This window comes from Zosterops lateralis (genome assembly GCF_965231275.1).
Source record: "Zosterops lateralis genome assembly, chromosome: 4".
NCBI classification, from domain to species: domain Eukaryota; kingdom Metazoa; phylum Chordata; class Aves; order Passeriformes; family Zosteropidae; genus Zosterops; species Zosterops lateralis.
In genome coordinates this window covers 22,950,499-22,964,835 of record NC_139765.1, presented here as the reverse complement: position 1 = coordinate 22,964,835, position 14,337 = coordinate 22,950,499, and the positions used below count along the sequence as shown (strand labels likewise).

Genomic DNA, 14,337 nt, shown 5'->3' with positions numbered 1-14,337 from the left:
TGTTCCTGTCACCACCCCACAAGTAAAAATAACTTCAGCCCAGCCTTAAAAGGGAAATTTTATTACAGCATACACATAACAAGGCAGGACAAGCACATGCCGCTGCCGAGCCCGAGTGAAGGGCCCACGCTTTCTTGCTCTCTGTCTCAGCTGGGGTGGTTTCCCCTTCCTTCCCGTGCCCACCCCCAGCTGTGGCGCGGGACAGCCCGTGCCGGTCCCAGCTGGCTGTGCAGCTAATACAGGGCGCCTGATGTACACCCTGCCCTACCTGGTCACCCAACTCTGCCAACACTCCTCAGGCACCTCTCCGTGCTCACGGGCACAGCTCCGACCTCTTTCCCTGCGACATACCCTCTTGTGACAAAAGCACAAGCAGCAAAGCCACCTGCACCATCCCTCTCCGCACCCCTCACCCTCCTTTCCGTCCCTGCCGCCGCTGAGGCTCTCCGGAACCACCACAAAGCTGCAGCCACCGGCTGTTGCCTTGTGCGTTGGAGAGGTCCCTACCCCCCACTAGCAGTTCCTCCGAGCAGGGGCAGCAGCACCCGCAGTTGCACGGGGACCGCAAACTCCCGGTTCTCAGGCTCGGCTGTTGCCTGCTCTCTGCAGAACTGCACCAGAGCTCATCGTGGTGGTTTTTTTTTGTTTGTTTGTTTGTTTTGTTTTGTTTTTTCTTCTTCTTCTTTTTTTTCTTTTTCTTTATCGGAAAACATCCACTTCACACTACCACGACTTTTGGTCCTGATTCTATGAGATGCAAATCTCACCTTATTTCTTGCTACCTGCAGATAGGACTTTCCACCTGCACTAAGAGAGAACAGAGGTTGCTGTTGGCTGGGTTACATGGCTGGCAAAGGAAGCAGCAAACCAAACCAAAATGAGAAGCGGTCAGCTTGTGGGCAGAAGAGGCAAGCAGCAAAGGAAAATGAGGCAGAAAGGCTACTGCATCTGTGCCCTGAAGCCAGCGGAGAAAAAAATTAGAGGGCTGCTAGGATGTGCTTCTTGGCAAGGGTCACATCTTCAGTTACTGTATAGCAAAGCTGTTCTGGCAGATGTTTTCAAGTGGTTATGGGGTGACAGAGCACTATTCTCTCCCTGCCCCAAACACCAGGCTGTTCTAAACCTGTGGCAGAGCACATCTGAATCCCCCACCATCAAGCCCTGGGGGTGCTCCTAACAGGCAGTTGCTTAAAACAGCTCTTGCAAAGATGCAGCAAAGCCTACCCAGATCCTCACTGGCTGCATCAAGTGGTGGCTAGGCCAGTCCTTATATGCAGTTATCAGAACTGCTCCCAGCCCTGGGCTGCTGCTTGCCAGAGATCCTCCTTTGTACCCCTGAAATAAAACTGCTTCATGGAGCTTCTTCCAAGTGCTACCACCAGCAGTGGTGAAGCTGCAGTCATGTGGAGCATGGGAGCATGGGCTGTCAGGCATATTCCTGCCCACTGCCTCTTCATGGGGCATGAGGGAAGTGGGCAGCACCAAGTTCACAGCCTCAAAGTGACTGCTTTCAAAAAAGGAATTGAGAACTGTAGGGGAAATTCCACCATCCCTGCTCCCTGCTCATTGTAGCAAGGGCCTGAGTGACTGAGGGATGAACTACAGGACTGAAGGGACAAGATTTGAGTGAGGTGCAGAGAAGCTCCTCAGGTGTCCAGGAAAATAAGGGAAAAAATGCATTCCTTGGGTCAAAAGACAAAGAAACAGGATCAGGAAAAAACTCTTTATTTCTCATAAATACAGCAGATTCTTCGCGCCGGGCGTCTAATTTTCAATGTTTGTTTTCTCCCATTTACAGAATTTTGCACTGAAAATATATACAAGTCTATTCAAGAACCAAACAAGATCTGCAAAGAAAAAACCCATACAAAACCCTGAAGAGATGGGAAAGGGAAGTAAGACACAGCTGAATCCCAGCATAAAGACCTTGCTTCCCCCTCTCCTTTACTGCCTGCTGTGCACAGCTCTGAGACACATCACCTTCGCTGCCCTGAGCCAGGAGTGCGAGTCACCCTGCTCGTCTCCATCTCACACATGCTTCCTTCTACCTCTGGCAAGCCAATGCAGAGCATGGCTTGCCTCTGCTTTTTATGATTAGGCCCTCTCCAAACCAGCTTACAGATGGGAAGCAGCTCCCATGGTCCTAAGTCCCATGGGGTTGGGGATTGCTTGGGGTGTGCTACCCTCAGTCTCCTCTGTGCCTGCAGATCCCAGCTCTTGTGTCACAGTGATCAGGCGGCTGCAGCGAGCACCATTCCCGGCACAGGGAGCCAGGCCTGCCCTCAGCTGCAGCAAAGGTGCACAAGGCACAGCTGAACTCCCCCCTCCCCGTGCCCCAGTGCAGAGTTTTGTTTTGATGAGCTGGGCTCCCATCTCCCCCCAACTCCCAGCCCATCACTGACCCCTCTGTGAGAGGACACTGAAGAGCTGAGAAAACCCCCACCCCACCAAGATCTCCAGCTCAGCTGGGGAAAGGAAGTCTAACTGCTGGTTCCTCTCCCCATCTGGCAGGAGGCTGCAGGGAGACTCAACTGCCACAGTGTACCCCTCTCTGGCCACCGTTCCCAAAGCTTGCTATGTTAGTGCTATAGGAGTTCAGAACGCCAGCTGAAGGTGCTAGGAAGGCACAAAGCAAGCCCTTCCCAGCCCCTGAGGTCCCACCCTGGAGCCCACCTCTCACCAACAGCTCTGTAAGCAGCTAGGACAGAGATATGTTATGATCACTCCCCCTGACCACCCCCGCCCCAAAGCAAGGACAGCTCTCTGCTCTCTGGTGCTGGAGAGATACCTAGGCTTTGCCCAGCCTTGTTCCTTATCAGCTCCAGTGTGATCCCACTAGATGGAATCACTGGGGCCCAGCTCCAAGGAGGGGGCAAGGGGGACTCAGAGAGAGCACCATAGAGCACAAAGTAGCTGAAGGGCTGAGAAGTGTGGAGGGGGAAAACAAGGAAAAGGATCTTCCTTTGCTAAGCCTTGCTCTGGGCTGGGGTTGTTACAGCTCCCTGTCCTTGTTTCCCTATGCACCTAAAGCAGGAAAGCAGGGTTAGAAGAGAAGCTGGACAGACTGGGGAGGGAGTGTCATCTTCAGAAGAGCAGGGAAGGCAACTGTTCACATACATGAAGCTTTCCACTCCACTTCTAGTCTTGTGAGGTGAACATCTCCTGGCATCTCTGCTCTCCTCCTTGAGGCCCGCTCCCTCTGGCCCTTGCCTGGCCATCTGGAGAATAGAGCGTGAGCACCAGCCCCCACCCACCCTCCCATTTTCTCTGGCTGCTCCAGCCCCACAGGGTTGGCTTCCTAAGGAATCCGCAGTGTAGTGCCTGCAATATGTGGCCCTAGAGGTTTCCCCAGGATTCTGGTGGGGGAAACTGGTCCACATCCCCAATTTCGTTGTAAGTTTGCTCTCCCATGGTGAAGGTCAGTTTGTACCGTAGCCTCACTTTCTCCTGGAGATGGGAGAAAAAGGATAAGCAATCAGAAGAATGGGAAGAAAGGCATGAGGCACAAACCATTCAGATCTTAGATGCTGCTGAGTAAAGGGAACAGGGATAAGGTAGTGAGGCTTTGCCTAAACACCAAGACCAGCCTCTGTTCGTGCCCCAGGGACAATGCTGTTATACCTTCTGTGGGTTAGCGAGCAGCAGGACTTGGGTGATGGCACTGGGGTGGACAATGGGATTAAACGCTGGCAGCTCCGTGCCTGAGGGAGGCTGTAGCTTCACCTTCATTATCTAGGGAGAGAGTGAGAGAAGAGAGTGACCACATTCCTGAGAGTGACTTGGCAGCCAGAAGCCCTGCTCCTGTACTTGGGAAGCTTCCGCTGTCTAGTCAAAGAAAAAACATTGTACTAATCTGAAGGCAACAGAATTTGCTCCCATGCCCATTTGCCCTCTCCACTCACCCTGTTTTTCCTGCAGAAGTAGAATCATGCTTTGGCCCAGTCTGGGGACCTCAGCCCCAGCAGTAGTCTTACCTTGGGGACAGCAGACTGAAAGACAATATTGCGAATAGGCTGCGGGGCCGTGCTAAGCATAGAAATCACCACCACAAGCACATCAGGCCTCTCGGGCAGGGCATCCTTAGCAAAGTGGAAAAGGACACGGAAGCCATGCTGATCATACACTGTCACAGGGAGGATGCTGCCTGTGGGAAAGGCAGGGACAGGCAGCAGTCAGCCAGGACGGAACTGGCCTGACAGCACTTTTCCCCATCACCCTAACTCCATACAAGTGATAGACATCATTCCTCTTCAGCCTCCACAAAATCCAACAAGCAAGGAGTTTCTTCACATTCTTCCCTTCCATGTGAGCAGGGTTTAATCCCCCCATGCCTGCCCCCCTCTTTTTCCCCAGCTCACTGGGTTTGATTGACTCCAGAGGCACAGTGATGTTGGCCAGCGAGATCTCCTGGGGCAGTGCAGTGGCAGGAGGCCGTGGTGGGATTGCAGTATTTCCTGCTGGTGTGGTGGCAGCTTTTGCAAGTGTAGCAGAGGCAGCCAGCTCTGAGGTCAGAGGCAGCGTGGGGTTAGTGGAAATACTCTGGAGTACAGGCGGAGCACTGGGATTGTGGGCTGTGGTGCCAGAGCTGCTCCTGTTCTGCAGATCCCTCAGGGTAAGCCGAGGGGGTGGTTGCTGCTTCTCCCTGCAGTGGGGAAAGAGAGCAAAGAGTGGAACAGGGCATGAAATTCTGTCCAGCACCCCAGAAATGGAAACAGTGCAGAGAGATGTGAGACTGCACTACCAAGTGCTTACCATCGTACTTGTTGAGATTCTGGAGGCAAAGACTGCTGCAGCAGTGTCTTGCCCAGGAGGTCCAGGTCATCCAAGCCAGTGCTGCTAGAAGATGGTTTGGGGGAGGATGCACCAGCATCTGCTTTGACTGGTGGTGCTGCCATGATAGGGGTGATACTGAGCTCATTGCTGCCTGATGACTGAAAAGAGCACACATGAGAACCCCAAAGCAGGGTTGCATATCAGCACCAACCATCAGATGTGGCATGTTTCCCTACCTATATTTGTTGCTTTTACCACCCTCCCGACCCTCTGCCCTAGCTCCCAGCAGATCACCTGGAAGCTGTTCCAGCCACTGCTGTCACCAGCCTGGACAAGATGTGGTGCTGGGTCATTCAGGCCTGTGAGGAGTAAAAGGAAACATGAAGCTTACCTACCAGATCAGTAAAGAGCATTAAATGTGGCCTGAGTAAGACACAGAAGCAGCAGGGCAGAACTGCCAATATGGTCTCCATCTCTGGCCCCCATCCTTGCATGGGGGTGAGCCAGGAGGGTGATAGTGGCTTTTTTCTATCCAGATAGCTTCACTTATAGTTTAGTTCTCACTGCAACTAGCAGAAAAATGAATACTACTTAGTTGACCAATCTGACTGACCATGTTGTCTACTTGATGCTGTTGTTCTCAAGAGCACTCATCTTAGGAAACGGAGACTTTGTTGTGCAAAGCAGGACTCTAGAGCCTTCTAGGATTGGCGCTTCACATGATTTCATGTGAACACTTCTGGAAGTCCTGTGCATCTGTTGTCAGCTTATTACTTCAACAACAAGCAGAAAACATGAGGAGCTGGGGGTGACCCATCCTTGTGATCCCATCTGGGGATGGCCATTGCATCACTCTTGATTTACCTGTCAGGTCAGTTTACTCAGAGCAAATCCGTGGGCACATCCCTACAGGCTCTCTCTGACTAGCCAGGAAAACACCATGCGACTGAAGTTCAGAATCACAGAAGGGTTTTTTCCTGCTCTCCCTCACACTAAATGAAGGACACCTCTTTGTCTTTCATTACTCACTTCTACCAGAGCTCTCTCTTACTCACGTTCCTGCCAAAGGAGAACTATCCAGAGTCAAAGAATAAAGAGCTTTTGCTCTGGATTTCTCACCTAAAGACATGAGTTCATCATCCAGCAAGGAGACAGAGCCAGTTTGGTCAGGCACAGGGACTGCTGAACCACCTGAAAGGGTGGGCAAGGCTGGGTAGGAAGGGCATGTTGCTGGAAGCTCCAGGCCAGACAGATCGAGAAGCGCTGAGCTACTGCCTGCAAAAAGAAAAGAATCTGAAAATGTTCTCCAGGCCTCATGAAGTGTGGTGAGGCTAGTTCCCATGCTTCCTCACAGCCCCCTGCTCTTCCTTCCAGTTCCCCTTCTTCACACACCAATCACGTCCACAAGCCATTTCCTTATCTCACCAGCCCCATTCTAAGCTCCTGCAGGTTTCCCCTTTCCACTTCTCTCAGTCTTCTCTTACTCTGCAGGAAACCAGCAACAGGGTCCTTCTGCTTGACCTTCCTGTCCCCATTCTTCAAGTCTCCTCACCTTGAAGGGGACTGGCCACCAGCTCCCCATTGATCTCTTCTCCCCGTACAAGCTGCTTGTAGAGATTAATCACCTGGGTCAGATTGTCATTGGCTTGCAGAATCTCAGCTGAAAATAAGTGTGAAAATAGTGAAGAGAGTAACTTTTATACCCCAGGTCTGTCTGTTTCTTCAAAGCAAGGCCCAAGTTGCTGCAAACAAAACCACTGCAGAGGGCATTTTCACCATTGTTGCTGCAGGCTGCACCAGGGTACACTGACCAGAGCAGTCTCAGCAGGAATGAGAGAGGCCAACTATATCTACCTAGAGCTTCATCATTGTCTTCTGTGTCACTAGCGAGCCGGAAAAGCATGGGCCTCATGCGCTCACAGCGCTGATACAGCTCCTGGGGGAGTGGAGAAACAGTGATGAGGTGAGCATCCTGAGCAGCAGGATGCTCAGCTGGGTGTGCAAAATAGGCAAGACGATGAGGGGATAAGGGTCACCCATTTCTGCTAAGCCCAAGGATTCCTCACCTTCATTAGGTCCTCATTGCTTTCCGTTGTCTCCCCCTTGCTGTAGTTAGTCACCATCTCTGTAAGCAGCTTCACGTTGTTGTTCACCTCCTCAATGGCATTCACCCTCTTGGAGATCTTCTCCATGCGCTTTTGGTCCTGCAAGGGAAGCACATGGGGAAAGATGTCCTGACTTGGAGAGGAGGAAGGCTGGGACAGCCAACCACCCTGGACTAAAGCTGAGCAACATTGCCCTCAAAACAGCTCCCACTCCAGTGGAAAACTCCAGGTCATCTCTGGGCAGGAACATGCCAGACAGGGATGGAATTGCTGTAGTGCTGCAGCAGGGCTTGGGCCACAAAATGTACCCAAAGCCATTCCTCCAAGTAGCCAGGAGACAGCAGAACTCACACAAGGACTCTCTCACAGCTGCTGCAGCAAAGATTTGAGCAGAAGCTCCACATGTTTGCATGAGGTCACAAAGCCAGTCCTCCTTTGGTGCCAACCATCGCCTCCCAGACCATAACCCCCAGCTCCCTTCTTCCCTCATCACACCTCCTGAACCATCTCCTTGATGAGCTTGTTGGCAGCCCGGAGATCCTCAGGATGGGAACTCTTTAGGAGGCGAGCCAGTGTCTGCAAAAGAGAAGGTACTTCTGAGCCCAAGCTGAAGGATGGCAGCCAGAGTCACTCTTGCAACACTAGAGCCAATAGTTCTCCTCAAACCAAACCTGTATCTGGCAGAGGCAATGGACAATTCTAACCATTTAGAAAGTCCAGCCACAGGAGCTTGTGGGCTATCAAGAGACCAGGGAGAGAAGTATAATTTGCCTTCCTTTTCCTGTTGTCCTGGTTTTACAAGCAAGGTCTTTCCCTGAAGATCCTCTGCATTCAAACCCTGTTCTAGCCTGCCCATTACCCACCATGCAGAGTCTGGAGTGCAGCAGCACTGAGACAGGAAGAGAGTCTGGTTTAAGCAAGAATTGCCATGGCATTGTAATGGACTCCTACTCGGCTATCTTCATATGCGTCCTTGCTAGTGAAGAGAGAATGCTACTTTCCCTCTCCACAGTCAGTGAACAGTCCCACTGCCCACCTACAAATCCTCATTTGCAAACTTTGACCCATGGAAGCAAACTATATCCCTTGCAGCAAACTCCTGCTTCAGAACTAGACCCAGAGGAGCCCAATATTTGCTTAAATGTATCAGCACTGACAATGCAGAGATTTGCCTGAGTGGTGACAAAATTCTGATGGAAAGACAACACAGGATGGGTCAGATGGTTTAAGTGGTTGGGCAATACGCAGATCACAGTGCTGGGGGTGGGGAAGAGATAACAGCAGCAGCATCTGGGGCTGGGATTTAAACCTCATGGCCAGATAACTCTGAAGTCTAGAGAGCTCACAGCAGCAAACCTCCCTGAACCTGCTTAGGCCAAGCTCAGTGCCTCACCCTTTGCACCATCCTGCAGCTAAGTGCTCCAAAGGTCAAACAGACCCACATGGCCCACCTCTCTGGATGTTCTCTTTGTCATGATTTTGGAACAAGCCCTCAGCATTCCTGCGATGTGTTTTCTGAAGGACAGCATGTGAAGCATGCTTGACTCTTGACCTTGACTCTTTTACATCAGGGGGACATAAGGTACTAGAGCAGGGAAATGATGCCTACTGTCCCTCTCCTTGCACAGAGCCCTTACCTTGGATTTTTCTTCATCATCAAAAATGATGTTCTTGGGTCGAGGAGGAGGCGGTGGAAAAGGAGCATCATCAGGAAGTTTTGGGTCACACTTCACAATCCCTGCAGTAAAAACCGAAGGAGAGATCAGGAGGACTCACCCACTCAGGGATGGCACTCCCACCCAGGTCTTTTTTCCCTAATGGGCCACCAAATCCAGCTGAGACTAAGGGTGTGTGGGTTATCCTGTTACCTGAGATCCTGGATTGTGTTTCCATTCCCCATAATTATCCCCTCTTAGAAAATTCTGGCATATACTGCCAAAGCACTTGCAGCCGTTCAGCCCCAGACCTATCCAGTGCCCCATCTCCCAAGTGAGCAAGCAGATGTGCCCTCCAACTCAGCAACTCCCTCTGCTCAGCCAGGAGCCTCAAGGCACCTGCTCCTTCTCCTGACCCTGGTGCTGAGTCAGACCGATGGATGCCCTGGATCTGGGCAGAGGGAAGGGAGAGCTTGTTTCAGATTTTGCCCAGACAAAAAATGAAGGACTGCAAAACCCTCTGTCCACCTGCCCCTTCCAGGCCACTGCCTCTTACCTTGCTTCTTCAGCATCTGGTAGGCTTCTGATATCTTCACCTCATGAGGCAGCCCTAATGTCCAGCTGTACATCAACTCCAGGATCTTTGACTTCACTTTTTCTGATGTCCGGCTGCCAAGATACTGGAGGAAAAGAGGTGGCTTGAAGCTGATCTGAGCTGTTGCAAGTCTGACCTGTTCCTCTCCTCGCCCTCCCCGGAAAAGTGAAATCGTTCCCAATGGCACAAGGAGGAAAGAGAAAGCAAGCAGGAAAGCTCATGAGGGCCTTGCAACACATCCTATGCTGTGCCTGGTTTCCATCACAGGAAAAACAAGAGAAATGCTGCAGCAGCAGCTCCTCAGCACACACAGGGAGATGTGGGAAGGCTCAGGCAGGTCGTTTGTCACCTTGTGAAGGGAAGAATCCTGGAAAATAAGCTGCTCAGCAAGGCAGCCCTTTGGGAATGAGGGGACAGCAGGGCTGGGAGAGGCAGATGGGTAACGGTCTCTGAGGCAGGGCCCTGAGCAAGGTGAGCCCCAGGTGATCAGGACGCAGCAGGTGCCATGCAATCATCTTTCAAGCCTTCTCACATGGATCTGATGGGAGCACTGGTGGTAGAAACAGTGCATGTGCCACCAGAGACAAGTGGCTTAAGGCAGAGGACATACTCTAGGGTGCCAAGCAATAGGACTTTAGGATGCTGCTGTCACTGTCCAAGGCTATTCATCATCACAGATCACAAGCTGTGACTGGCAGACAAAGATTTTCCTTAGTCATATTTAGCCTGTGTTCCCTTAACTCTAGACTTGCTGGTGTTCACTGCCTTCACTGCATAGGAGAGCCCACACAGCTTGTTCTGCTGCAGGAACAGCAGCACCAGCAGAGGAGCTGGTAATGACTTGGTCCTTCAGACAGACTCACCAGAACACCACTGACCAAGCCTGGACTTGCCCTCCAAGAGTGTCTCAGTCAGGTTGGGACACCCCAGAGAGACACGGTCCTGTCAAAGCTGGGGGAGGTTCCTGAGTACATGCAGCACAGACAGAGCCCAACAGAGATCCAGGGAAGGTGACTCCAGGCACGCACATGAGTTCAGTAGTCTCAAAAGTGCTGCCTGCACAATGTCCAGCTGGCCTTCAGCTTCCTACAACAGGAATCAGCCTGAACAGAGGGGTGAAAACTCACTTCCCACCAGAAAACTCACCGAGAAACAAGGACCAGATCTCCTACTAACACTGTCCTGTTTTGCCCACATCCCAGTGGGTATCTGACCTTTTTGCTCAGCCACCACTTTTTCCCAAAGCCCTCCTGCCACCAGTTACCAGTCTCTTCCAGCATGATGCCGAGACCCACCTTAGGGGACACCACCTTGATGAGCTCATTGAGGAAGCGGAACTTGCCCACCTCATCGTGGAAGCGTTTGCCACAGCTCTTCATGCAGGACTCCAACACCTGGGGAGAGGGGGCAGGCGAGTCCCAGCATGGGGTCAGCAGCAGGATCAGGAGCCAGCTCCTTGCTGCTGCCCCCTCACCAGGTACAGAGCCTGTGGCTACTGTCACAGCAGCACAAAGGGACATCCCCTGTTCCCTCCCAGGTGGTCCCCTCCCACTGGGAAGCAAGATTCTTGTCTTTGGGGCCAGCCTTTGCAGAGATGGCTCAACAGGCCATCCAAACGGATACCCTTAGAGAGTTCATAAACACCAGGGTTTCAAAGTGTGGATCCACAACATGATTAAGAATCACTGAATCCTTTAGGTTGCAAAATACCATCAAGATCATACAGTCCAACCATTAACTCAGCACTGCCAAGGCCACCACAACAAAAGCCAAAAAGCATTCTGTTCAACTTCAACAGGGTATGATCTTTCTAGGAACAAAACCTTTCCAAGGAACCTCTCCTGACTTGTGGAACCACCTTCAGTCCCTCTCCCACCCAAGGGCCCAGGTGCTCCAGGGCTTTCTCACAGGGAATTCAAAGCTTCCCATGCTTCTCCAGTAAAGCTGGAGCATCTCCACACCTTGCCCCTCCATCTAGTTCTACCAACCTGCAGATGCCCTTACCGTGAGGGCCTGGATAGCTTCCCATTCCTGTGGAGACTGGATCTTGTGGGCAAGAAGTCGGGTGGCAAGTGGAGGACTGGAAGGAGTGAGGGGAAAATAAAAGCTCACCAGTTACTGACAAAAAGCCTGGTACCTGCATTTCTGTCTGGGAATCCAGAGCTGAAAACCATGTTGCAAGTTGAAGATGCCGTTATGGCACTAAGACACCTCAAAATGCGGAGGGAACCTTCCATTAGTGGACCAGGACCCTCCTCACCTACCCCCACCTTGAGGGCCTTCATGCCTATTCAGTTCTTGGGACAATCCCACTGGATTTTGCCGGGTGGGAAATCATAACCTGGCCTGCGACCTGGAGAAGCCTGTGGAAAGGACAAAGCACTTACCCCTCCAGCTCCTTATTGAGCTGCTCACAGAATGCGTTGATACCATCCCAGTCCAGGTCCTTGTTCAGGGGGTTTGTGGCTTTGTCTGCAGGCAGGAGGAGGGAACAGTGAGTAAAAAACCCCAATAGGCTCCCACCCTGTGAAGGGACATCAAGGATCCCACTCCCTGCCTGCCAACTCAGCGGGTGCAGCAGCAGGGGATGGCGTGGGAGGAGAAACACACTCGTATGCACTCGCCCCTTCCCACAGCAGCCCCGTGCACAAACACTCGCCCTCTCCTCCCTGCTGACCCACCGTACCCCTATCTCTGTCTCAGCCTTAGGGTCTCGCCCGCAGCCCCCAGGTGCGCACGGCCATCACGTGTGACCTCCAGCCCCTCTCCCTCATACTCCTGCACCCCCACCCCGCCCCCCGCCCCACGCCCCTGCCCTCCCCGCTCCATGGGGAAGGGAGCGGTGGTCACAGCCTCACTCACTGATGCGCGCTTCCAGCGTCTCGGGTTCCATGTCGGCGGCCCGCGGCTCCTCACCGGGGCAGCGCCGCTCTGCCGCCGCCCTCCCGCTGGGCCCTGCGCGGCCGCGCCATGAAGAGTCCCGATCTCTCTGGACACAAAGGCCCGGAAGTGAGCAGTGCAGAGCGCCGCTTCGCCGCCAGCGCGCCCCCTGCTGGCCCGCACTCCCCTTCCACCACGAGCTCACCGCGCAGGGGCAAAGAAAGGCGCGGGATGCGGAAGGATGCGGAAGAAAGCGGAAGGAAGCGGAAGGCCCTCCCGGAGAAGGACACATAGGGGAAGCAAGCGCGGGGCGGGGCACAGCGCCGGAAAGCAGAGGCCGCGCGGAAACCGGGCGAGCCGGCCTCTCCCGGAAGAACCAGTGTTATTGGCAGGTGAAGCCACTTCCGGTACAAAGAACAGGCACTTCCGGCGGGCGGCGAGCCGCGTGTCCTTTAAAAGGACACGGGCCCGCCGGGTACGGCGCATGCGCAGTAAGCGTCCACCTGGGCCGAGGAGTCCAGACGGGGTCGGGTGCTGGCCAGTAATAAATGTAAATATAAATGGCAGCAAGTGCGATCCACTATGCTGTAAATAGCAGCTGATCTTCTGTCAGCGCCCTTTTGCCTGGCCGAGCAGCGTGTGCAGCGAGGAGGCGGGGGTGGGAGGTTGTTGATGCTCTAGAAATCGCTGGAGCATTCCAGGAAAACAAACTCCGTTTGTCCTCGCTTTCCGTGTGGCTCCGGTGATCTAGGCCAGCGCAACTGTGATACCGTCTGTTTTCTCTCTGCTCCAGGGGTCTTGGCAGGAAGCAAGAGGGTTTCTTCCCGACTCACTGCTTTTGCAGCTTGCTTTCCTGCTTTTCAGTTCCCGAGCGACCTCGGGGAGCTTTGGGGAGCGCCTGTGTGAGGGGTGCCCGGTGAGGGCGTCAGCGGCGGGATTTGGGGCTGGGGCTGGCCAGAGCCTCGGCGATAACAGCACAATGCAGCGCGTTCGGTGTTCTGGGCTCTGAGGTGGAGACAGGCGTCTGAGCCCAGCGCTCCCGTGCTGGATTACTCATTTACAGTGCTAATCCCACGGCTGACGAACTGCCCTGTTGTCACACCTAATGGCTTTTCCTGATGGATAGCCATTGTTTTGGTAAGGGCTTTTTGGTCATTTAAAAGCACCTTTTGGCGCCTGAATGTAGTTATTTTTTTAACTGTTACTGCCTTCCATCACAAAGCCCTTTTAAAGTGCCTTTCATAGAAAATTGCAACATCCTTCCCTTTGCTGTGTTCAGGCACGTTTTACACAGGTTATTTTAATCTTATGAGTCAGCCCTGCCTGTCACTATTCCTTTGATTTTTCTGAGAATCCTGAAGTCATCTCTGAGCCCTCCAGGTCATGTACGATGTGCATAGAAGGCACGCATCGCTCCATCCCCCCCACAGCGATGCCTCTGAATGAGAGGTTTTGCAGGCTGGTGCTTTACACAACCCCCTTTTGCTCAGGTTTCGGTCTGTCTGAGTCTCAAGCTTGTTTGTTTTCCGTTCTTTGGCAGCACCCAGTGGTTAGCAAGTCCAGGATGAATGGAAGGCTGCACCTCTTTTCGGCTGGTTGCAAACAATGGCGAGTGAACTCGTGCATAACAACAGTCCTGTCAGCGGCGACCTTGGTTTTATTTCTCACAGATTTAGGAGTCTCTTTCCCCTTTGGTACATCTGCTTTCCATATAACAAGTGCAGCCAATGGAAAAAGAGATCGGACTCTGAATCTTTATTCCCTGTAAGAGTGGCTGGATGATGTGTGAGGAACAAACTTTCTCCCCTCGATTTATTTTTGGAATTTTAAGCTAAGTTTGGACGGAGTGAGGCTCTCCAAGTTGTAATTAACACCGCTGCAGAGGGAAAGTACTGGAGCTATAATTAGCTTGTAGCCAGTTGTGGAGGAAAGTGATGGCGTGCAAGCCAGTAGCCTGGATGAGCACGGCTCCTGGGGCCAGAGTCTGGCCCCTGTGTTCAGGAGACGGATGCAGGTCCCAGGTTTGGCACAGGGGTGCAGCCAGCAGTTGTGAGGCCCTGCAGCAGCCGCCCGCAGAGGGCACCACCAGCAGGCGGAGGAGCGCCTGCCTGAGCAGCTCGGGCTCAGTGAACACTCCTCCTGCTTGCGCGCTGGAGGTGAATTCCAAACAGGCCGAGTCCCTCTCCATCGGGAAGGAAAGGCCTCACAGGACTGGACGATCCGCCTGGGAGAGGGGTTTTACACTCACGAGGTCGTCTTCTGCCGGCCAGAGCCACCCTGTCAGGCCCTCTCTGTCCCAATGTTTGTTTGTTTTCTCTGCCGTGTGTGT

At 53.0% G+C, this 14,337-nt stretch overlaps 1 protein-coding gene across 1 annotated transcript; it reads right to left on the bottom strand.

Annotated features, from left to right (window-relative positions):
* Window positions 1-1,709: 1,709 nt before the first annotated feature.
* GGA1 (golgi associated, gamma adaptin ear containing, ARF binding protein 1) lies at window positions 1,710-12,400 on the bottom strand. Its single transcript, XM_083858985.1, has 17 exons — window positions 11,991-12,400; window positions 11,516-11,600; window positions 11,133-11,208; window positions 10,424-10,522; window positions 9,090-9,213; window positions 8,516-8,616; window positions 7,374-7,454; window positions 6,840-6,977; window positions 6,628-6,709; window positions 6,326-6,433; window positions 5,893-6,048; window positions 5,068-5,132; window positions 4,753-4,931; window positions 4,359-4,642; window positions 3,975-4,144; window positions 3,622-3,732; window positions 1,710-3,447 (listed from the first exon to the last, which is right to left on the bottom strand). The coding sequence occupies exons 1-17, from the start codon at window positions 12,298-12,300 to the stop codon at window positions 3,337-3,339; spliced, it is 2,280 nt and encodes a 759-aa protein (XP_083715111.1). The 5' UTR covers window positions 12,301-12,400; the 3' UTR covers window positions 1,710-3,336.
* Window positions 12,401-14,337: the final 1,937 nt, after the last annotated feature.